Genomic DNA, 25,396 nt, shown 5'->3' on the forward strand with positions numbered 1-25,396 from the left:
AGCAACAGCTACTGGAGCACAAAGGACCAGCCCGGACCTCAGGAGCACGTGCCAGGCGGCGTGGGGAGGTGGTCGAGCGGAGGAAGGGGGGGACGGATTGGGCCGACTCTTCCGATCGAAGGTCTATCTATCTGCCGTCCATGAGTGCAAGATCCTCCGCTGCCTTCAGATCCGAGCAGCGCTTCCGCCAGGACACCTCCTCCTCCTCCTCCTCCTCCTTTGCATCTGCCCCAGCCGTGGAACAGTGCATGGAGAAAACAAAGGGCCTGTTCGGGGACGATTTCGAGAAGTCCTCCATTCTCCACGGCAGCTTCCTGAGGCCACGGAATGAGCAGAAGGGATCCACAGGCAAGTGATGTGTTCTGCTCGGTTCAGTTTAAATATCCTCATACACATTAATATCCTCATACACATTAATATCATACACATTAATATCCTCAAACAGATTAATATCCTCATACACATTAATATCTTACACATAAATATCCTCATACACATTAATATCCTCATACACATTAATATCATACACATTAATATCTTCATACACATTAATATCATACACATTAATATCATACACATTAATATCCTCATACACATTAATATCCTCATACACATTAATATCATACACATTAATATCTTCATACACATTAATATCATACACATTAATATCATACACATTAATATCCTCAAACACATTAATATCCTCATACACATTAATATCCTCATACACATTAATATCCTCATACACATTAATATCTTACACATTAATATCCTCATACACATTAATATCCTCAAACACATTAATATCCTCATACACATTAATATCATACACATTAATATCATACACATTAATATCATACACATTAATATCATACATATTAATATCCTCATACACATTAATATCCTCAAACACATTAATATCTTAGACATTAATATCCTCAAACACATTAATATGTTCATACACATTAATATCATACACATTAATATGTTCATACACATTAATATGTTCATACACATTAATATCATACACATTAATATCATACACATTAATATCCTCAAACACATTAATATCCTCATACACATTAATATGTTCATACACATTAATATGTTCATACACATTAATATGTTCATACACATTAATATCATACACATTAATATGTTCATACACATTAATATGTTCATACACATTAATATGTTCATACACATTAATATCCTCAAACACATTAATATCCTCATACACATGAATACCCTCATACACATTGATCAGCCATGATCACAGTGAATGGCGGTGCTGGCTCGAAGGGCCGAATGGCCACCTCCTGCATCTATTGCCTATTGTCTATTGTCTATAACATTAGTTTATTTTAGAGATACAGCGCGGAAACAGGCCCTTCGGCCCACCGAGCCCGCGCTGACCAGCGATCCCCGCACACTAACACTATCCTACACACACTAGGGACAATTTACACTTACACCGAGCCAATTAACTTACACACCTGCAAACGTTTTTGGAGTGTGGGAGAAAACCGTTGATCTCTGAGAAAACCCACGCAGATCACGGGGAGAACGTACAAACTCCGTACAGACGGCGCCCGTAGTCGGGATGGAACCCGGGTCTCCGGCCCAAAGATGCTGCCTGAACCACCGAGTTACTTTTTGTGTCTGTTGTTCAGTTGCCTCTGTTGCTTAAATCGACGTTGCTGTTTAAAGTTTGCATTATCTTACATGGCCTAAAAAAATGTCCACACAAAAGATTTACAACACGATACGATAGTACTTTATTTATCCCAGGAGGGAAATTGATCTGCCAACAGTCATAAAACACACAGAATGCACAAAACACCTAAAACATGAAGTATACGAAAATAACTGCAGGTGCTGGTACAAATCGAAGGTATTTATTCACAAAATGCTGGAGTAACTCAGCAGGTCAGGCAGCATCTCGGGAGAGAAGGAATGGGTGACGTTTTGGGTTGAGACCCTTCTTCAGACTGAAGGTCATGAGTGATAGGAGAAGAATTAGGCCACTCGGCCCTTCAAGTCTACTCTGCCATTCAATCATGGCTAACCTATCTCTCCCTCCACAAGATACATGAAACATGAACTTAAAGTGAGGAGTGGAAAGGATTGGGGACATGCAAAGATTGGGGTGGGGGGGTCAGTCTCAGTCTAGCCCACGACAGAAGGGGGAGGAGTTGTACAGTTTGACAGCCACAGGGAAGAAGGATCTCCTGTGGCGTTGTGTGCTGCATCTCGGTGGGACCAGTCTGATGCTGAAGGTGCTCCTCAGGTTGGCCAGTGTGTCACGGAGGGGATGGGCCGTATTGTCCAGGATGCTCCGCAGTTTGAGGAGCATCCTCTCCCCTCCCGTGAATCCAACTCCAACTCCGCCCCCAGGACAGAGCCAGCCTTCCTCACGAGCATGTTAACCCTTCGAAGCTGGCAATCAATGATCAAGTGATTAAAGGCTGGAGATGTCATTGAGACCTGGGATGTAATTTTGTGTTTAGTTTTAGATACAGCGTGAAAACAGGCCCTTCAGCCCCGACGAAGGTAGACACAAATTGCTGGAGTAACTCAGCGGGTCAGGCAACATCTCTGGAGAGAAGGAATGGGTGACGTTTCGGGAGATGCTGCCTGACCCGCTGAGTTACTCCAGCATTTTGTGTCTACCTTTGATTTTGGGGGGCATGGTGGCGCAGCGGTAGAGTTGCTGCCTTACAGCGAATGCAGCGCCGGAGACTCAGGTTCGATCCTGACTATGGGCGCCGTCTGTACGGAGTTTGTACGTTCTCCCCAAGACCTGCGTGGGTTTTCTCCGAGATCTTCGGTTTCCTCCCACACTCCAAAGACGTGCAGGTATGTAGGTTAATTGACTGGGTAAATGAAAAAAATGTCCCTAGTGTGTGTGGGATAGTGTTAATGGGCAGCGTAGACTCGGTGGGCCGAAGGGCCTGTTTCCGCGCTGTATCTCTAAATCTAAATCTAAATCTTAACTGGCATCTGCCGTTTTTTACCAATACCCTCAGCTCACCGAGTCTGTGCCGACCAGCGATCCACGCACACCAACACTGTCCGACACACACTAGGAACAATTTATAATCTTTACCGAAGACAATTTACGTGTGGGAAGGAAACCAGTGCACCCGGAGAAAACCCACGCGGTCACGGGGAGAACGTACAAACTCCACACAGACAGCACCCGTGGGCTTCTTGTGTGATTATCAAAGATCCATAGTTTAAAAGTCTATTAGTCAGACAATAGACAATAGACAATAGACAATAAGTCTTTAGTCAGACAATAGACAATAGACAATAGACAATAGGTGCAGGAGGAGACCATTCGGCCCTTCGAGCCAGCACCGCCATTCAATGTGATCATGGCTGATCATTCTCAATCAGTACCCCGTTCCTGCCTTCTCCCCATACCCCCTCACTCCGCTATCCTTAAGAGCTCTATCCAGCTCTCTCTTGAATGCATTCAGAGAATTGGCCTCCACTGCCCTCTGAGGCAGAGAATTCCACAGATTCACAACTCTCTGACTGAAAAAGTTTTTCCTCATCTCAGTTCTAAATGGCCTTCCCCCTATTCTTAAACTGTGTCCCCTTGTTCTGGACTCCCCCAACATTGGGAACACGTTTCCTGCCTCTAACGTGTCCAACCCCTTAATAATCTTATACGTTTCGATAAGATCTCCTCTCATCCTTCTAAATTCCAGTGTATACAAGCCTAGTCGCTCCAGTCTTTCAACACACGACAGTCCCGCCATTCTGGGAATTAACCTAGTGAACCTACGCTGCACGCCCTCAATAGCAAGAATTATGAATCTGTGGGATTCTTTGCCACAGACGGTTGTGGAGGCCACAAATCAATGGATATTTTTAAGGCGGAGATAGATAGATTCTTGATTAGTGCGGGTGTCAGGGGTTATGGGGAGAAGGCAGGAGAATGGGGTTAGGAGGGAGAGACAGATCAGCCACGATTGAATGGCGGAGTAGACTTGATGGGCCGAATGGCCTAATTCTGCTCCTATACTCTGACCTTCTGAACTCATACCTTGTAACAATTTATCTTTTGGACATAGAAACAAAGAACTGCAGATGCTGGCTTACAAAAGAAAGTACAGAGTGCTGGAGTAACTCGGCGGGTTAGGCAGCATCTCTGGAGAACATGTAGAGGTGACGTTTCGGGTCGGGACCACTCTTCAATCTGAAGAATTAATCAGGATTCAATCTGAGGAAGAGTCCTGACCCGAAACGTCACTTATCCATGTTCTCCACAGATGCTGCCTGACCCGCTGAGTTACTCCAGCACTCTGTGAAACGTCACCGATCCATGTTCTCCACAGATGCTGCCTGACCCACTGAGTTACTCCAGCACTTTTTCGATGAGTCTTTGGAGTGTGGGAGGAGACCAGAGCACCCAGGGAAAACCCACGGGGTCACGGGGACCTTACAGACTACAGCCGTAGTCGGGATGAAACCCGGGGCTTTGGCGCTGTGAGGCAGCGACGCTACCGCTGCGCCACTGTGCAGCCGTGCCGATACATCGCGGCCCTTTGCTGCTCCATCGGGAAAGCATGTGGCTTTATAATCGGCATGCAGGTGGAATGTTAATGGGTATCTAGCGTGACTGTTGGTGGGAAGGTCAGAGCGTGGATTACACGTTAGAGACGTCGGTCTGTGATCATGACTCACGGTGTTTAGCACCGCGCTGCAAATGTCATTCACATATTTGGGAAGGGCTTGTTGACTTATCATTGCACTTATATAGAAGCCTCCCGTCCCCAGGCCCAGCAGCCTCTCAGACCAACGACCCTGAGCTACGCCGAGTGCCATCCATATAGGGATTGGTGAACAATACACGCCACGAATCACCCCACTCCCTCTTCTCCCCTCTCCCATCAGGCAAGCGGTATAAGGTCACACAACACCATACCATACCATCAAACTTTATTTATCCCAGGAACGAAATTGATCTGCCAACAGTCATAAACACGCAGAATGCACAAAACACATGAAACATGAAGGTCATGAGTGATAGGAGCAGAATTAGGCCACTCGGCCCTTCAAGTCTACTCCGCCATTCAATCATGGTTGATCTGTCTCCTGCCTTCTCTCCATAAACCCCTGACTCCTGTACTAAATAAAAGGTATAGAAGTCATAGAGTCATAGAGTGATACAGTGTGGAGACAGGCCCTTCGGCCCAACTTGCCCACACCGCCCAACTTGTCCCAGTGTCACTAGTCCCACCTGCCCGCGTTTGGCCCATAAAAGTGTAAAAATGCACACCTCCAGATTCAGGGACAGTTTCTTCCCGGCTGTTATCAGGCAACGGTAGGGTCCTCTCGTCAGCTTCTACAGTGCAGTCCCAGAGGTCTTAGCCTCACAGTCTCAGAATTAAAGGGCGTTCCTTTAGGAAGGAGATGAGAAGAAATTACTTTAGTCAGAGGGTGGTGAATCAGTGGAACTCTTTGCCACAGAAGGCAGGGGAGGCCAAGTCAGTGAATATTTTTAAAACAGAGATACACAGATTCTTGATTAGCGCGGGTGTCAAGGATTATGGGGAGAAGGCAGGAGAATTGGGTTCGGAGGGAGAGATAGATCAGCCATGATTGAATAGCGGAGTAGACTTGATGGGCCGAATGGCCTAATTCAGCTCCTATCACGTATGAACTTGTGACCTCCCATCTACCTCATTGAAGACGATCTTTATCTGGATTTTATCGGATTTTACTCTTGCACTAAATGTTGCACCTCCATCTGTGCACGATAGAGGGCGTGATTGTAATCGTGTATGGTCTATGATGCGACAGTGCACAAATGAAAGCTTTACACTGTAGGCAGACACAAAATGCTGGAGTAACTCAGCGGGTCAGGCAGCATCTCAATAGACAATAGGTGCCAGAGGAGGCCATTTGGCCTTTCGAGCCAGCACCGCCATTCAATGTGATCATGGCTGATCATTCTCAATCAGTACCCCGTTCATGCCTTCTCCCCATACCCCCTGACTCCGCTATCCTTAAGAGCTCTATCTAGCTCTCTCTTGAATGCATTCAGAGAATTGGCCTCCACTGCCTTCTGAGGCAGAGAATTCCACAGATTCACAACTCTCTGACTGAAAAAGTTTTTCCTCATCTCAGTTCTAAATGGCCTACCCCTTATTCTTAAACTGTGGCCCCTTGTTCTGGACTCCCCCAACATTGGGAACATGTTTCCTGCCTCTAACGTGCCCAACCCCTTAATAATCTTATACGTTTCGATAAGATCTCCTCTCGTCCTTCTAAATGCCAGTGTCTCGGGAGAGAAGGAATGCATTCAAGAGAGAGCTAGATCGAGCTCTGAAGGCTAGCGGAGTCAGGGGGTATGGGGAGAAGGCAGGAACGGAGTGCAGATTGAGAATGATCAGCCATGATCACATTGAATGGTGGTGCTGGCTCGAAGGGCCGAATGGCCTCCTCCTGCACCTATTGTCTATTGTCTATTGAATGGGTGACGTTTTGGGTCGAGACCCTTCTTCAGACTGATGTCAGGGGAGGGGGCGGGAACCCTCTGTCTGAGGAAGGGTCTCGACCCGAAACGTCACCCATTCCTTCTCTCCCGAGATGCTGCCTGACCCGCTGAGTTACTCCAGCGATTTCTGTGACTACCTTCAACTTGAACCAGCATCTGCAGTTTTTTCCCCTACAGCTTTACACTGTACCTCGGCACATGTGATAATAATGAAGTAAAGAATTTAGGAACCAAAAGGAAAATAATGCAGATACTGGAAATCTGAAATGAAACGGAAAATGGTGGAAACACTCACCACTGTGGGGTAATCACTGCTGATCAGGTTCACAGCTGCATCCTAGACCCGCAAGAAATTGCAGAGAATCCATGTCCTCCAGAGATGCTGCCTGACCCGCTGAGTTACTCCAGCACTCTGTGAAACGTCACCTATCCATGTCCAGACCATCGCACAAACCAACCTCCCTTCCATCGACTCCATCTACACCTCACGCTGCCTCGGCAAGGCCCAGCAGCATCATCAAGGACCAGTCTCACCCCGGTCACTCCCTCTCCTCCCCTCTCCCATCGGGCAAGAGGTACAGAAGTGTGAACACGCACACCTCCAGATTCAGGGACAGTTTCTTCCCAGCTGTTATCAGGCAACTGAACCGTCCTACCGCAACCAGAGAGCAGTGATGAACTACTATCTACCTCATCGGTGACCCGCGGACTTTACTGGACTAAATGATATTCCCTTCATCCTGTATCTGTACACTGTGGACGGCTCAATTGTGATCGTGTATAATCTTTCCACTGACTGGGTCAGCACGCAACACAAGCTTTTCACTGTACCTCGGTACGCGTGACAATAAACCAAAATAAACTAAACCTAAAACTCAGCGGGTCAGGCTGAAAACGGGTCCTGACCCGAAGTGTCTGTTATTCATGTTCTCCAGAGATGCTGATGAGACCCACTGAGTTACTCCAGCATTGTGAGTCTTGCTTTGTTTAATGCGCTGAAATCCAGCAAGAATTTGGATACATCTTGGTCATAATAGTCTTCTAAAATGAACCTGGTTCTGCCCGGCTCAGCTGGCGGGAGAAGCTTCCCTTTACATCATTTCTTTAAAAGATACGCCCTCACTAGTGTAATGATTTTCGTTGTGCTTTAGGAATTAATAGTTCACTTTCGGAGTTCGGTGTTTTATACAAAGCAAATTGAATTAAAATCTGAGATATCATTAAGGAGAAACATACGTCAAAATGATTTTGGCAATCACAAACAAAAAGAAAAATCAGAAAAACAAGTGTTCCCATTTTTGACACCCCGGATGACTGTTGGGCTTTCTACGTCAGGCACAGCAGGCCATGATCTGAGAGCTTTCCCCACCTCCCCCCAATACATCAGTCAGAGTATTGAGTATTGAGGTTGGGCAGTTATGTTGCAGTTATGCTTTGTCAACCAGCATCTACAGTTCCTTGTCTCTGCACGTCTGATGGGATTGGACTGGGTTGTTTTTCTCCACGTAGGTCGTCCAGGGAACATGGGCAACGTGAAGACCCTGGGGGACAACTACCAGTTCACGGTGGACGTCAGCGATTTCTCACCCGAAGATATCATCGTCACCACTTCCAACAATCAGATTGAAGTCCATGCTGAGAAGGTAAGGCGCTGTTCCCTGTCGCTGCTAACCTCGGTAGATCTCCACGGCGTCTCAGCCCCCTCGTTGTACGAGATGCCACTGTACGCAGCCTCCTGTACCTGTGGTCGTTCCACCTCTCACCGACTTCCACAGATGCACCGCGGAAAGCATTCTATCGGGACGCATCACAGCGCTGTTTGGGAACAGCTCCGTCCAAGACCGCACACGACATTGCAGAGAATTGTGGACGCAGCCCAGACCAGCACACACACACTCACACTCACACACACTCACACACACACACACTCACACACACACACTCACACACACACTCACACACACACACTCACACACACACACACACACACACGCACGCAAGCACACACGCACGCACGCACTCACACACGCGCACGCGCACACACACACACACACACACACGCACACGCACACACACACACACACACACACGCAAGGACACACGCACGCACGCACACACACACACACACACACACACATGCACACACACACACACACACACACACACACACACACACACACCAACCTCCCCTCCATTGACTCCATCTACACCTCACGCTGCCTCGGCAAAGCCAGCAGCATCACCAAGGACCAGTCTCACCCCGGCCACTCCCTCTTCTCCCCTCTCCCATCAGGCAAGAGGTACAGAAGTGTGAAAACGCACACCTCCAGATTCAGGGTCAGTTTCTTCCCGGCTGTTATCAGGCGACTGAACCATCCTATCAACAACCAAAGAGCAGTCCTAACCTCCTATCTATCTCATTGGAGATCCTCAGACGATCTTCGATCAGCCTTTACTGCACTTTACCTTGCACTAAACGTTATTCCTTTTATCCTGTGTCTACACTGTAAATGGGTCGATTGTAATCGTGTATTGTCATTCCGTTGACTGGTCAACACGCAACAAAAGCTTTTCACCCAACCTTGGTACACGTGACAATAAACTAACTAACTAACTAACCAGTTTATTGAACGAACCTAAAGACTTTTACTTTAAGAACATTTGTGCATTCAGCTTATTGTACCACACACACATACACACAACATGATACTCAAAAAGATACGAGGCGGAACGGTGGCGCAGCAGGTAGAGCTGATGCCTCACAGTGCATGAGACTTAGGTTCGATCCTGACCTCAGATTTTAGATTTTCTTTTAGATTTAGAGATACAGCGCAGAAACAGGCCCTTCGGCCCACCGGGTCCGCGCCGCCCAGCGATCCCCGCACACTAACACTCTCCTACACCCACTAGGGACAATTTGTACATTTGCCCAGCCAATTAACCTACAAACCTGCACGTCTTTGGAGTGCGGGAGGAAACCGAAGATCTCGGAGAAAACCCACGCAGGTCACGGGGAGAACGTACAAACTCCGTACAGACGGCGCCCGTAGTCAGGATCGAACCTGAGTCTCCGGCGCTGCATTCGCTGTAAGGCAGCAACTCTACCGCTGCGCCACCGATGCTGTCTGTGTGGAGTTTGCACGTTCTCCCTGTGACCACGTGGGTTTCTTCCAGGTGCTCAGGTTTACTCCCACATCACAAAGACGTGTGGGTTTGTCGGTTAATTGGCCCTCTTGCAAAATTGCCTCTCATATGCAGGGAATGGATGCAAAAGTGGGGATAACAAAGATCCAGTGTGAATGGGTTTTGTGAATTGAGTTAAGTTTAAGACAGACACAATAATGCTGGAGTAACTCAGGCAGCATCTCTGGAGAGAAGGAATGGGTGACGTTTCGAGTCGAGACCCTTCTTCAGACTGAAGGGTCTTGACCCGAAACGTCGCCCGTTCCTTCCCTCCAGCATTTTGTGTCTGTCTTCGGTGTAAACCAGCATCTGCAGTTCCTTCCTACACATTGAGTTTAGTTTATTGTCACGTGTGCCGAGGTACAGTGAAAAGCTTTCTGTTGCGTGTTGACCAGTTGAGGGGAAGACTACACATGATGACAATCCAGCCGTCCACAGTGTACAGGTAGAGGAGATTCAGCGCAAGATAAAGTCCAACTTTTAATCATGTTACATTTTTAATCATCACCGTCATATCTAGACTTCAACTGCAACATGTATTTTATTTATTTTTCATTCCATTATTAATTATGAACATATGTACTCCGAAAATAACTGGATTCCCGACCACTAACCCTGCCCTTTCCCAAAGTTGTGGTTGCAGGAATAAAGTCAGGCTTGAAGTCGGGAATCTGTTCTGAGAATCACACATTCCTGTTGCATTTCAAGCCATTTTTCGCTGGAATTGTTCACTTTCCTAAAGTGCCAAAATATTCACAAAAACTCACAGGATAACAGAGTGCGGAAAGAGCGGGTTTGGTCCAATGTGCCTAAGATCGTTCTTCGCTGAAATCCCTTAACTAATCCCGTTCCACTCTTTTCTCCTTTTGAACCTGAGAACATTTCCCCATTTAAGTAGGGCGGCACGGTGGCGCAGCGGTAGAGTTGCTGCCTCACAGCGCCGGAGACACAGGTTCGATCCCGACTACGGGTGTTGTCTGTACGGAGTTTGTACGTTCTCCCCGTGACCTGCATGGGTTTTCTCCGTGATCTTCGGTTTCCTCCCACACTCCAATGATGTGCAGGTTTGTAGGTTAATTGGCTTGGTATAAAATTGTAAAATTGTCCCCAGTTTGTGTAGGATAGTTTTAATGCGCGGGGATCGCTGGTCGGCGCAGACTCGGTGGGCCGAAGGGCCTGTTTCCGCGCTGTATCTAAACTAAACGAAACTAAGTATTATTTCTATGTCTTTTGAAATGTCTTCGTTCTTCTTACGTTTAAGTTGAGGGGGGATATATTTAATTTGAACTTGAAGGGCAACTTATTTAATTTGAACCTGAAGGGCAACTTTTTGTTGCACAAAGGATGGTGGGCGTATGGAACAAGCTGCCAGAGGAGGTAGTTGAGGCTGGGACTATCACAACGTTTAAAAGGCATTTGGACAGGTGCATGGATAGGATAGGTTTAGAAGGATATGGGCCAAACACAGTTTAATTTAGTTTAGTTTAGAGATACAGCGCTGAAACAGGCCCTTCGGCCCACCGAGTCCGCACCGACCAGCGATCCCCGCACACTAACACTATCCTACACACATACCAGGAACAATTTACAATTTTACTACAAACCAATTAACCTACAAACCCGCACGTCTTTGGTGTGTGGGAGGAAACCGGAGCACCCGGAGAAAAGCCACGTAGGTCACGGGGAGAACGTACAAACTCCGTACAGGCAGCGCCCGTAGTCAGGATCGAACCCGGGTCTCCGGCGCTGTGAGGCAGCAACTCTACCGCTGCGCCACCGTGCCACAGGTAGGTGGAGCTAGCAAAGATGGGGCATGTTGGCTGGCATTGACAGGTTGGGCCGAAGGGCCTGTTTCAACACTGTGTGACTCTATGACTCCATAAATCACCTTCCATCGAGTTTTCAGTCGACACATTTTATGAAACTCTGGCTCCAACATTAAAATAATGACTCACTCTTACAAAATAGTTCCTAAATTAAACATAATTTCATTGCACTTTTCTTCAGCTTAACGTTCAACATAGACATAACACTGTGGCACCTCCACACATCTGGGAAAGAGCTTCATCTCTCCAGAGATACACTGAGGTCGCAGCTGGGGAGAGTGAAGAGGGCGGCACGGTGGTGCAGCGGGTAGAGCCGCTGCCTCACAGCGCCGGAGACCCGGGTTCAATCCTGACCTCCGGTGCTACCCGTGTGGAGTTTGCACGTTCTCCTTTTTGAGAGTGACCGCGTGGGTTTTCTCCGGGTGCTCCGGTTTCCTCCCACATCCCAAAGACGTGCGGGTTTGCAGGTTAATTGGCCCTCTGTAAACTGGCGTGTGGGGAGTGGGAGCAAAAATGGGATAATAGACAATAGACAATAGGTGCAGGAGGAGGCCATTCGTCCCTTCGAGCCAGCACCGCCATTCAATGTGATCATGGCTGATCATTCTCAATCAGTACCCCGTTCCTGCCTTCTCCCCATACCCCCGGACTCCGCTATCCTGAAGAGCTCTATCCAGCTCTCTCTTGAATGCATTCAGAGAATTGGCCTCCACTGCCTTCTGAGGCAGAGAATTCCACAGATTCACAACTCACTGACTGAAAAAGTTTTTCCTCATCTCAGTTCTAAATGGCCTACCCCTTATTCTTAAACTGTGGCCCCTGGTTCTGGACTCCCCCAACATTGGATGGCACGGAACTAGTGCTCAATGGACAGCACGGCCTTAGTGGGCTGAAGGGCCAGTTTCCCTGCTGTGTCTTTCAATCAACAAAACTGCCTCTCAGTAACATCTCAACGCTGATGGCGGTGGAGGCCAAGTCAACGGGTATTTTGCAGGTGGAGGTTGGCAGACTCTTGTTTAGTATGGGTGTCGGGGGTTTACGGGGAGAAGGGAAGAGAATCGGGGTTGAGAGGGGCCTAATTCTGCTCCTATCACTTAAGAATATCTGAACGATAAACTAAACTGGAGCCCGCCTTCCGTTTAAAAGTGAGGTGAGAAAAAACGTTTTCCACCCAGAGAGTTGTGAATGTGTGGAATTCTCTGCCTCAGAGGGCAGTGGAGGCCGATTCACTGGATTAATGTAAAAGAGAGTTAGATAGAGCTCTAGGGGCTAGCGGAATCAGGGGATACGGGGGGGAGAAGGAAGGTTACTGATTGTGGAGGATCAGCCGTGATCGCAATGAATGGCGGTGCGTACAGGCTCGAAGGGCCAAATGGACTCCTCCTGCACCTATTGTCTAATGGCGGTGCGTACAGGCTCGAAGGGCCGAACGGCCTCCTCCTGCACCTATTGTCTAATGGCGGTGCATACAGGCTCGAAGGGCCGAACTGCCTCCTCCTGCACCTATTGTCTAATGGCGGTGCGTACAGGCTCGAAGGGCCGAACGGCCTCCCCCCCCGCCGCGGCCTTGTTTTCTCCGATGTTTTCTATGTTTCCGTTTCGCAGCTTGCCGCGGACGGGACGGTGATGAACACGTTCACGCACAAGTGCCAGCTGCCGGACGACGTGGACCCCACCTCCCTGACGTCTGCGCTGGGCAACGACGGCACGCTGACGGTCAAGGCCAAGCGGCACCCCGCCAAGCACACCGAGCACGTGCAGCAGACCTTCAGGACTGAGATCAAGATCTGAGGGGGGGTGTGGGGATCGCGTGGCGCGGTGCGGCAGCGTGATAACGCCGGCCGGGTGGCGGGTCAGTCACGCATGGGTGGGCCGCTGCCTCCTGAAAATAGATCAGCGTTAAGGGAGGCACAAAATGGTGGAGTAACTCAGCGGGTCAGGACGTGGCTCGTGGGGAGACGGAATGGGTGACGTTTCGGGTCGAGACCCTTCTTCAGACTGATGTCAGGGGACGGGTCTGAAGAAAGGTCTCGACCCGAAACGTCACCCATCCCTTCACCCCCCGAGATGCCGCCTGACCCGTTGAGTTACTCCACCATTTTGTGTCCACCTTCGATGTAAACCAGCATCTGCAGTTTTTCCTTTCCCTATATCATTGTTTATGATCATCTCAACTCCTTTTAGCACGAAAACACTGAGTTAAGCCCGTGAAATGGCGTCGTTGAAGTTCCTGCCACGTTATTTAGGGATTTCATTTGTATAATGCTTCATTTGCTAATCTATAAGTTGCAGTCTACATCCCTTCCTGCAGTACATCTCTACAATTCCCTTTCCCCTGACTCTCTGTCTGAAGAAGGGTCTCGACCCGAAACGTCACCTATTCCTTTTCTCCGGGTGATGCTGCCTGTCCCGCAGAGTTACTCCAGCATTTCTGTGTCTATCCCCGGTTTAAATCAGCATCTGCAGTTCCTTCCTACACAAATAGAGTCCGCGGAGAAACAAACAGCGTCAGATGCTGGTATCCCCAACCATTTCAACTCCCCTTCCCATTCCCCACAGTGACCTGGGTCCCAACCCGAAATGGCACCCATCCTTTCTCTCCACAGATGCTGCCTGACCCGCTGAGTTGCTCCAGCACTTTGTGTCTATCTTTAGTGACTGAGTCGTTTGAAAGCTTTCTTATTCCACCATAACTGATATTCATTATAAGAGTTGATAAAGGAGGTAATGACTGTTCTCTGTGTGTGTGTGTGTGTGTGTATGTGTGTGTGTGTGCGCGTTTGTGCGTGTGTGTGTGTGCGCGAGTGTGTGTGTGTGTGTGTGTGTGTGTGTGTGTGTGCGCGAGTGTGTGTGTGTGTGTGTGTGTGTGTGTGCGTGTGTGCGTGTGTGTGCACGTTTGTGCGTGTGTGTGCGTGTGCGTGTGTGCGTGTGTGTGCGTGTGTGCGTGTGTGTCTGTGTGTGTGTGTGTGTGTGTGTGTGTGTGTGCGTGTGTGTGTGTGCCTGTGAGTGTGTGTGTGTGCATGTGGGCGTGCGTTCATGCGTGTGTGTGTGTGTGAATGGTCTTCGAGTGTAAGATATCAAGATTAGTAACCAAGATAGCAAACGTTTTCAGTTGACTGTTCTTAAGTTCATGAGGTTATGAGTCAAAGCAGCAGAACTAGGCCATTCGGCCCATCAAGTCTATTCCACCATTCAATAATGGCTGATCTATCTTTCCCTCTCAACCCCATTCTCCTGCCTTCTCCCCGTAACCCCTGACACCCGCACTGATCAAGAATCCATCTTTCTCTGCCCTAAAAATATCCATTGACTTGGCCTCTACAGCCTCCATGTGGCAAAGAATTCCACAGATTCTCCACCCTCTGACTAAAGAACCTCCTCCTCATCTCCTTCCTAAAGGAATGTCCTTTAATTCTGAGGCTGTGCCCTCTGGTCCTGGACTCTCCTACTAGTGGAAACATCCTCTCCACATCACTCTATCCAGGCCGCTCACTATTCGGTGAGATATTGTCACTGTAGGTCTAGATTTCCTGTTTATGTGATTTTGTATATAGATTACTATCACTTCATTATTTAACAAGACTTTCATTGTTGTGGCTTAGACAAGTATGGATGAGAGTGTACTTTGCTAATGGTATTCCAAAAGAATTGGTTCTGGAGTGTACAACTCTTCAAGAACATGAAAATGCTTTTACATCCAATAAAATCCTTTCACTGTGGACAACAAATAAAGAATGATATATTATGCTCAAAATGCTCCCTTTAAATTATTTTACCACTGCCCTGTACGTCAGATGCTGCAACTATAGCAAGTTCCTACCCTGTTAAAAATACTTGAAAACCCTCGGAAAGTACGTGGTGGTGCAGCGGTAGAATCCCCACTTTCACCAAAGCCAATTAACCTACAAACCTGCACGTCTTTGGAGAGTGGGAAGAAACCAGAGATCCCAGAGGAAACCCACGCAGGTCACGGGGAGAACGTACAAACTCCGTACAGGCAGCATCCGTGGTCGGGATCGAACCCGGGTCTCCGGCGCTGCATTCGATGTAAGGCAGCGACTCTACCGCCGCGCCACCGTGACCGCCCTCTACAAGGAAACGTTGGACTGTTCTCTCTGGAACGTGGGAGGTTGATGGGATACTTGGTAGAAGTATATTAAATTTTGGGAGGCATAGATAGGGGTGGACAGTCAGAACCTGTTTTCCCCAGGGTGGTAATGTCCAAGACTAGAGGGCACAGCTATATGGCAAGAGGGAGTTCTGCTTAGTGGAGATGTGTGGGCCAAGGTTTGTTTAGACAGAGTGGTGGGAACCTGGAATGCACTGCCAGGGATAGTGGTGGTGGAGGCAGAAACACTGGTGGAGTTTAGACAATAAACAATAGACTACAGACAATAGACAATAGACAATAGACAATAGACAATAGACAATAGACAATAGACAATAAACAATAGGTGCAGGAGGAGGCCATTCGACCCTTCGAGCCAGCACCACTATTCAATGTGATCATTCTCAATCAGTACCCCGTTCCTGCCTTCACCCCATACCCCCTGACTCCGCTATCCTTAAGAGCTCTATCCAGCTCTCTCTTGAATGCATCCAGAGAATTGGCCTCCACTGCCTTCTGAGGCAGAGAATTCCACAGATTCACAATAGGTGCAGGAGGAGGCCATTCGGCCTTCGAGCCAGGTGATCATGGTTGATCATTCTCAATCAGTACCCCGTTCCTGCCTTCTCCCCATATTCCCTGACTCCGCTATCCTTAAGAGCTCTATCTAGCTCTCTCTTGAAAGCCCCCAGAGAATGATCATGCAATTCAGAGAATTGGCCTCCACTGCCTTCTGAGGCAGGGAATTCCACAGATTCACAACTCTCCGACTGAAAAGGTTTTTCCTCATCTCCGTTCTAAATGGCCTATCCCTTATTCTTAAACTGCGGCCCCTGGTTCTGGACTCCCCCAACATTGGGAACATGTTTTCTGCCTCTAACGTGTCCAACCCCTTAATAATCTTAAGAGGGTTTTAGATGGGCAGGTGGGGTATGAAGGGGATGGAGAGGTATGGATCACGTGCAGGCAGATGAGATCGGTTTAACAGGGCATCAGGTCCAGCACAAACACTGTGGGCCGATGTGCTGTACTGTTCTATGTTCTATGCACTGACAGCAGGACAATGACATTCTTACCTGCAAGCAATCTGTAAACACAATAGTCAGCGGAAAGATTTACATGATTATAATCACAGTGTACAGACAAACGGAATAAGGTGAATAACGTTTAGTGCAAGATAAAGTCCAGTAAAACCCGATCAAGGATAGTCCGAGGGTCTCCAATGAGGTAGATAGTAGCTCAGGACCGCTCTCTAGTTGGTGAGAGGATGGTTCAGTCGCCTGACAACAGCCGGGAAGAAACTGTCCCTGAATCTGGAGGTGTGCCTTATCACACTTCTGTACCTCTTGCCCGATGGGAGAGGGGAGAAGAGGGAGCGGCCGGGGGTGAGACTGGTCCTCGATGATGCTGCTGGCCTTGCCGAGGCAGCGTGAGGTTGTGGGTGGAGTCCATGGAGAAAGGTGAGCGGGGTGAGACTGGTCCTTGATGATGCTGCTGGCTTATCATGCCGCTGGTTTATCATCTGAGACTTCACAATGGAATACGAACGCCCACTTCATCTGCCTGCTTGAGATAGCTGGACATGCTCGCTGTAAACTCAGAGGGTTTAATGTTAAATCTGCAGGTGTAAAGGAGCAGTTTTGCAACAGGAGGAGATAGACTGATTGGAACAGCAAGAGTAGAGAAAAGGTTAATTCCCTTTTTTTTTCTTTTTCCTCTTTCTGCTGCCTGACACTGTTTTAAATCTCTTTCTCCTGGACTGTGTGTCCAGCACTTATCTTTGTCAGAGCTGAGAGCTATTTTCAGACCCTGACTCACTTATTCCTTGCGTTATTTGAACATGATCAGAACGGAGATGAGGGAAAACTTTTTCAGTCAGAGAGTTGTAAATCTGTGGAATTCTCTGCCTCAGAAGGCAGTGGAGGCCAATTCTCTGAATGCATTCAAGAGAGAGCTAGATAGAGCTCTTAAAGATAGCGGAGTCAGGGGGTATGGGGAGAAGGCAGGAACGGGGTACTGATTGAGAATGATCAGCCATGATCACATTGAATGGCGGTGCTGGCTCGAAGGGCCGAATGGCCTCCTCCTGCACCTATTGTCTATTGTGTTCCCAGAATCCATTAAGGAATCGGAGGCATAATAGAGGGGTCAGTCTTTTGCCTCAGGAGACAGGTTCAGGCCACGGTGGCGCAGCGGGTAGAACCGCTGCCTCACTGCCCCAGAGACCCAGGTTCAATCCTGACCACGGATGCTGTCTGTACGGAGTTTGTACGTTCTCCCCGTGACCTTAGTGGCTTTTCTCTGGGTGCTCCAGTTTCCTCCCACACTCCAAAGGCCGACAAGTTTGTAGTGGGATAGACACAAATTGCTGGGGTAACTCAGCCGGTCAGACAGCATGCTGAGAGAAATTAGGAACCGAAACATCACACATTCCTTCTCTCCAGAGATGCTGCCTGTCCCGCTGAGTTACTCCAGCATTTTGTGTCTCTCTTCGGTGTAAACCATCATCTGCAGTCCCTTCCTGCACAGGTTTGTAGGTTAATTGGCTTGGGTACAAATTGCAACTTGCCCCTAGTGTGTGGGATAGTGCTAGTGTATGGGGTGATCGCTCGTCAGCACGGACTGAGTGGGCCGAAGGGCCTGTTTCTGAGCTGTAGCTCTAAAGACTAAAGTCTAAAGTCAGTGAAGAGTAGGGTTGCCAACTTCCTCGCTCCCAAATACGGGACTAGGTGACGTCACCGCCCCGCGCCCCGCGCCCCGCGCCCCACGTGACCTCACTCAGCCATCGGCCACATGTTCCCGCTCCTCCAATGGCGGCTGCCCGGGCCGGGAGGCGGGTTGCTACGCAGCCTCCATTAGGCGGTGTCCGGGCCTACACTGTCCGCACCTACACTGTCCGGACCTACAGCGGCCCCTGGGCCTACACTGTCTGGACCTACACTGTCCGGGCCTACAGCGTCCGGGCCTACAGCATTTCGGGCCTACAGCGTCCGGGCCTACAGCTTCCGGGCCTACAGCGTCCAGGCCTACAGCGTCCGGGCCTACAGCGCCCCCCCCCCCCCGGGCCTAATACGGGACAAGGGCGGTCCCATACGGGACAAACAAATGTAGCCCAAAATACGGGATGTCCCGTCTAATATGGACAGTTGGCGACCATAGTGAAGAGTTGAAATCAGTCAGTGATTTCTATAGAGACATACACTGGACACACAATGGGGAACTCAAGCTAAGTAGGGCTGAAGGAAGGAAGCCATGACACAGCAGGGCGAGTGCTGCACCAATATATGTCAGTGAACCGTGGCAGGGAGAGGAACTGCCACAGGACACCACTTGATGCTAATGTTACATCATATCCCATGATCAAACCAGACGGCCTGGAAATGTTATGGTGCAAAGCACCTGCCCGAGAGATTAGTTTAGTTTAGAGATACAGCGCGGAAACAGGCCCTTCAGCCCACCGAGTCCGTGCAAACCCTGCGATCCCCGCACACTAACACTATCCTACACCCACTAGGGACAATATTACACAGACACCAAGCAAATTAGCCTTCAAATCTGCACGTCTTTGGAGTGTGGGAGGAGACCGGAGATTTCGGAGAAAAGCCACACAGGTCACGGGGAGAACGTACATACCCCATACAGACAACGCCCGTGGTCAGGATTGACCCCGGGTTTCTGGCGCCGTGAGGCAGCAACTCTACTGCTGAGCCACCGTGCCACCCTGATGCATGGTAGAATTTACTCAGGGGCTCAGCTGCTGCCAAATGGTGAAGCTGAAGATTGTCAGTTTGTTTTGGATGCTCAGGGTCTCGACCTGAAACGTCACCCACGCCTCCTCTCCAGAGATGTTGCCTGTCCCGCTGAGTTACTCCAGCACTTTGTGTCTATGCATCTTAAATGTTGCATCTGACACTGTTGAATATAATTTACGTTTGGGGAATAATGCTCTCGTTTCATTTAATACCAAAGCTAATGTTCGCGATCGTATATTTTGAACTAACGAGCTCAAATTTACATAAGCCAACAGACCCGAAACGTCACCCATTCCTTCTCTCCAGAGAGATGCTGCCTGTCCTGCTCGCTGAGTTACTCCAGCTTTTTGTGTCCATCTTCGATTTAAACCAGCATCTTTCCTACACAAATGCTCAGTCAGACTGGTTGGAGAACTAGGATAGGGGAGGGATGGAGAGAGAGGGAGGGAATGCAGGAGTTACTTGAAGTTAGGTTAAGGGGTTGGACACGTTAGAGGCAGGAAACATATTCCCAATGTTGGGGGAGTCCAGAACCAGGGGCCACAGTTTAAGAATAAGGGGTAGGCCATTTAGAACGGAGATGAGAGTTGTGAATCTGTGGAATTCTCTGCCTCAGAAGGCAGTGGAGGCCAATTCTCTGAATGGCATGATCATTCTCTGGGGGCTTTCAAGAGAGAGCTAGATAGAGCTCTTAAGGATAGCGGAGTCAGGGAATATGGGGAGAAGGCAGGAACGGGGTACTGATTGAGAATGATCAACCATGATCACCTTGAATGGCGGTGCTGGCTCGAAGGGCCGAATGGCCTCCTCCTGCACCTATTGTCTATTGTCTATTGTCAATATCATACCGCTGGGTTGTAAGCTGCCCAAGTGAAATATGTTACTGGATGCCCAGTACAAGGCTGCTGTACTATAAATACATAGAAGTGACCTCCACAGCCAGTGGATCAAGTTAGTGGAAGGTCAGGCAATGGTTCTATTCCTGACAAGTGTACGGTGTTGCCTAGTTACATTACACAACATTATTTCGCTTTGATTACACTCGGTACTGGGGACATGTGAAGTGATACTTGCACCAAACTTTACACAAAAATGAATTTCACTGTACCTCGGTACGTGTGACAATAAAGTACCATTAAACCATCTGAAGGGGGGTCTCGAGCCGAAACGTCACCCATTCCTTCTCTCCAGAGATGCTGCCTGTCCCCCCTACTGGGTTACTCCGGTATTTTGTGTCTACCTACCATTGTCTTCGCCCTATATTATTTATTCTTTAATAGGTCGAACTTGTTTTGGTGTTCACAGATTACTATGTTTACGTACCATCCCTCTCTACGTTGCTGCTGCAACTTTCTTTTTCTGTTTCTGTTTTCTACTGCACAACCGCCAACAGCTGGGCTATCTCATGCAGGTTTCGCTCACGTGGGTACTGGGTGCAAAAGGGTTATTTAGATTTTTACGCGGGCAAAGTGTGGTGAGTTGATCCATGTCCAAGTTGTCGAGCTGTGACTTGAAGAGTGACAAGGTTGGTGCACATCTGGTAGTGTCGGGAAGGATGTTCCACTCTGGGATAGATAGTCCATGGACATTGTTGTACTGTGGGTAACGGAACTTCGTCCAAAAGACTTGTTTTTTTGGATGACAATAACGGTTATTCTGATTCTGATTCTGATATAGTGACAGGCAGTGTAAGAAAATAACTGCAGATGCTGGTACAAATCGAAGGTATTTATTCACAAAATGCTGGAGTAACTCAGCAGGACAGGCAGCATCTCAGGAGAGAAGGAATGGGTGACGTTTCGAGTCGAGACCCTTCTTCAGACTGATGTCAGGGGGGCGGGACAAAGGAAGGATATAGGTGGAGACAGGAAGACAGTGGGAGATGTAGTGACTGTAGGTAGCTATTTTTGTTTGCCCTAATTCTAGTATAAATGAAGTGACCTGAGGACCCGACTTGTAAATTCCTGGGTATCGGATTGAATAAAGTGAGATATGTCACTGGGGATGATGCCTTGAGTCTCTTTGTAGACAATAAAACTCTCTTGGGCTTTTAGATAGTCCATTTGCACCATCTGTCGTTCACACAAAGTAAACGCTGCCCTGCTGAATGGGTGAATGAATGTTGCCATTCTGATCCCAGCCAAGGGGAATGAATGAATGGAATGGAAGCCCCGCCCAGTAAGGTCGTCTGCAGACGCCGGATGATGACGGTTAAGCCGACTGTCGACTGGCCCCCCCTAGTAAGGTCGTCTACAGACGCCGGATGATGATGACGACGGAGACGCCTGCCGGCTGGTCCCGCCCTGTAAGGTCGTCTACGGACGCCGGATGATGACGACGAAGACGACCGGCCCCGCCCAGGTGTCCGGCCGTGCTTCCTGCGGGCGCGCAAGTGCGGGCGTCACTTCCTGCGGCGGTTGGGCGGGCGGTTGGTCGGTCGGTTGTCCGTCCTGCGCTCGGCGGTGGCGGCGATGATGATGAGGAGGAGTCCGCCTCAAGGATGGAGACGCTGAAAGTCAAGGACCGCATCCTGGAGAACATCTCGCTGTCGGTGAAGCAGGTGAGGGTGCGAGGCCATCTATGCCCGCCGGTGCCCGTTGGCTGTTGAGGCCGGGGTCAGTCCCCCCCCTTCCCCGAGTCGCTGCCTGTGTGGAGCCGGGAGACGGTCACGGTGGCGCGGCGGTAGAGTTGCGGGCGCCGTCTGTACGGAGTTTGTACGTTCTCCCCGTGACCTGCGTGGGTTTTCTCCGGGATCTCCGGTTTCCTCCCACACTCCAAAGACGTACAGGTATGTAGGTTAATTGGCTTGGTATAAATCTAAAAAAATGTCCCTAGTGGGTGTAGGATTGTGTTAGAAATTGTCCCTGGTGGGTGTAGGATACTTCCAGTATAGTCCCTGGTGGGTGTAGGGTAGTTAACAATTGTCCCTAGTGGGGTAGGGTAGTGTTAGAAATTGTCCCTGGTGGGTGTAGGGTAGTTAACAATTGTCCCTAGTGGGGTAGGGTAGTGTTAGAAATTGTCCCTGGTGGGTGTAGGATAGTGTGAACAATTGTCCCTGGTGGGTGTAGGATAGTGTGAACAATTGTCCCTGGTGGGTGTAGGATAGTGTGAACAATTGTCCCTGGTGGGTGTAGGATAGTGTGAACAATTGTCCCTGGTGGGTGTAGGATAGTGTGAACAATTGTCCCTGGTGGGTGTAGGATAGTGTGAACAATTGTCCCTGGTGAGTGTAGGATAGTGTGAACAATTGTCCCTGGTGGGTGTAGGATAGTGTGAACAATTGTCCCTGGTGGGTGTAGGATAGCGTTTGAAATTGTCCCTGGTGGGTGTAGGATACTTCCAATACAGTCCCTGGTGGATTATAGCCGTGGTGGACTCTTCGGAAGTGATGACCACAATCTACAAGATAGACGCAGAGTAACTCAGCAGGGACAGGCAGGTAGGAAGCGTCTCTGGATAGAAGGAATAGGTGCCATTTTGGGTTGAGACCCTTCCTCAGACCAGAGATTGTCTGGGAGAGAGAGAGCAGGCATTGCATAGTAGAGTGCCTGGCAGTGTTGCCATTTGCCTGGCAGAGCTGGCATTGCCTGGCAGAGTGCTGTGTGGAGCTGGGATTGCCTGGCAGAGTGCTGTGTGGAGCATTTGAGAGCGCCATGTGGACCTGGCATTGCCTGGCAGAGCACTGTGTGGATTTGGGAGAGTGCTGTGCAAAACTGGGATTGCCTGGAAAAGTGCTGGCATTGCCTGGCAGAGCACTGGGCAAAACTGGGATTGTTTGTCAGAGTGCTGTGTGGACCTGGGATTATAGACACAAAATGCTGGAGTAACTCAGTGGGGCAAGCAGCATCACTGGTGAGAAGGAATGGGTGACTTTGGGTCGCGATCCTTCTTCACATCTGGGTTGAGATTCTTCTTCAAATGAGAGTGCTGTGTGGAGCCAGTGTTGCCTGGTAGAGCTGGAATTGCCTGAGAGGGTGCTGTGTGGAGCTGCCACTGGCCGGAAGAGCACAGTGTGGACCTGGGAGAGTTCTGTGTAAAACTGGGACTACCTGGGAAAGTGCCGGGCAGAGCTGGCATTGCATAAGAGGGTGCTATGTGGAGCTGGCATTGCCTGGCAGACAGTTGTGTGGACCTGGGATTGCTTGGGAGAGAGCTGTGCCAACATTGGGACCCAGCATCAGATTCCACCATTTCTTGTATCAGTAATAATTTTTTATTTGGGCTAATTCCACTGTTTTTTGTATCCCTTTCCAAGATCTTGTCCATTCTCCCATAGAAACTGAATGATAACTCCATGATTCTAGAATACTTTATTGTCACATGTACCTCAGTACGGTGTACCTCTTTATTTTTGCATACAAAATACACAAAGTACGCTAAGAGTCGCCACGTGTCTGGCGCCGATAAAGTTACAAAAGTAACTGGGAGAGGGTCATGGTCATAGAGTCATACAGTGTGGAAACAGGTCCTTTGGCCCAATGTCCTCACACCAACCAACATGTGCCATATTGACTAGTCCCACCTGCCTGCGTTTGGGCCATATCCCTCTAAACCTGTCCTATACATGTACCTGTCTAATTATTTCTTAAACGTTGCAATAATCCCTGCCTCAACTACCTTCACCAGCAGCTCGTTCCATACACTTACCACAACTTTATGTGGAAAAAGTTACCCCTCGGATTCCTATAGAATCTTTCCCTCTCTCGCCTTAGGTTAGTCATTATGGGCTGAATGGTCCTAACCTGTTCTTAATTCAGTGAGTGGTTGTTCATAAAATGTTGCATTTTCTCTTTCCTGAGGCTGGAATATGCTCTTCAGTTATTAGAAAATTCTTCTTTAAGTGCTGTAAAAATGGTAAAATAAGTACTCTTCTCTTGTACTAGGCAATCAGTCGAGAGTATTTAATTTACATAATGAAACAATGAAATTTTTACTTGCAGTAGCATAATAGGTCTGTAAACACAATACACATAAACAATATAAAATAAAGAAAAAAAAATCAATAAATTAATAACAATGCTCGTAGGATAAAAAAAATCCTAAAATCCAAAACCCAGTGCTACGATGCTGAGAACTATATTCTGCACTCGGTATCTTTGCTCTATCTCTTATACCCGAGTTTGACATGGTTATGTTTATAGTATTATGTCATCTGATTCTTGATTAGTAAGGATGCCAGGGGTTATAGGGAGAAGGCAGGAGAAAGTGGTTGAGAGAGAAAGATAGATCAGTCATGTTTGAATAGCGGACGAGATTTGATGGGCCAAATGGCCTAATTCTGCACCTAGAGCATGTGACCATGAACAAGTGGGTTTGAGAATTGCATTTATTCTATCTCAAGGGGGAAGAGAAAAACTAATTTAAGGAAGGAATATTTCTGACCTTTTCATAATTTGGATAGTCAGCTGTTGGTGAGTGAATGGTGAATCACCCCCAAAACCGCAGTCATTAAAGAACGACTATAGTTTCTGTATAGAGAACATGCTTGCCACGTGAAAACTATCATTAATTCTGTAGGTTTTTAAAAATGTTTAAACTATTCTGTTGGACTAAGAAATATGTAGAAACAAAACACACTTCCTAACGATACTTTAATAATTTGGCATTCAAGAACGTTTGATTTGAGGGTTGTAGGGCATATAGATTCATGAACAAGAAGATGCTAATCGTAAAACACTTACTAAACAGATCAGCTAAAACTGAAGATTGACACAAAATGCTGGAGTAACCCAGTAGTCCGAAGAAGGGTCTCAACTCGCAACATAGCCCATTCCTTCTCTCCAAAGATGCTGCCTGTCCCGCTGAGTTACTCCAGCATATTGTGTCTATCTTCAGTTTAAACCAGCATCTGCAGTTCCTTCCTACACATGATAAAACTAAAGACAGATGCAAAATGCTGGAGTAGCTCAGTGGGTCAGGCAGCATCCTGGAGAACATGGATGGGTGATGTCTGAAGAAGGATTGCGACCCAAAACGTCACCCATCCATGTGCTTCGGATATGCTCCTGACCCG

At 48.3% G+C, this 25,396-nt stretch overlaps 2 protein-coding genes across 7 annotated transcripts in view; both read left to right on the forward strand.

Annotated features, from left to right (window-relative positions):
• The first annotated feature begins 96 nt into the window (after positions 1–96).
• hspb7 (heat shock protein family, member 7 (cardiovascular)) lies at positions 97–13,440 on the forward strand. Its single transcript, XM_078425236.1, has 3 exons — positions 97–348; positions 8,024–8,157; positions 13,129–13,440. Exons 1-3 carry the CDS (start codon positions 141–143, stop codon positions 13,312–13,314), a joined length of 528 nt encoding a protein of 175 aa, XP_078281362.1. The 5' UTR covers positions 97–140; the 3' UTR covers positions 13,315–13,440.
• Positions 13,441–21,816: 8,376 nt separating this feature from the next.
• plekhm2 (pleckstrin homology domain containing, family M (with RUN domain) member 2) overlaps positions 21,817–25,396 on the forward strand; it is a 47,877-nt gene continuing 44,297 nt past the window's right edge. For all 6 annotated transcript variants that reach the window (XM_078425718.1, XM_078425721.1, XM_078425719.1 and 3 more), the window contains exon 1: positions 21,817–21,943. In XM_078425718.1, the coding sequence (XP_078281844.1) occupies positions 21,884–21,943 (60 nt within the window). In that variant the 5' untranslated portion in view covers positions 21,817–21,883. The remainder of the gene's footprint in view (positions 21,944–25,396) is intronic.

The sequence above is a fragment of the Rhinoraja longicauda genome, chromosome 30 (genome assembly GCF_053455715.1).
Source record: "Rhinoraja longicauda isolate Sanriku21f chromosome 30, sRhiLon1.1, whole genome shotgun sequence".
In the NCBI taxonomy this organism is placed as follows: domain Eukaryota; kingdom Metazoa; phylum Chordata; class Chondrichthyes; order Rajiformes; family Arhynchobatidae; genus Rhinoraja; species Rhinoraja longicauda.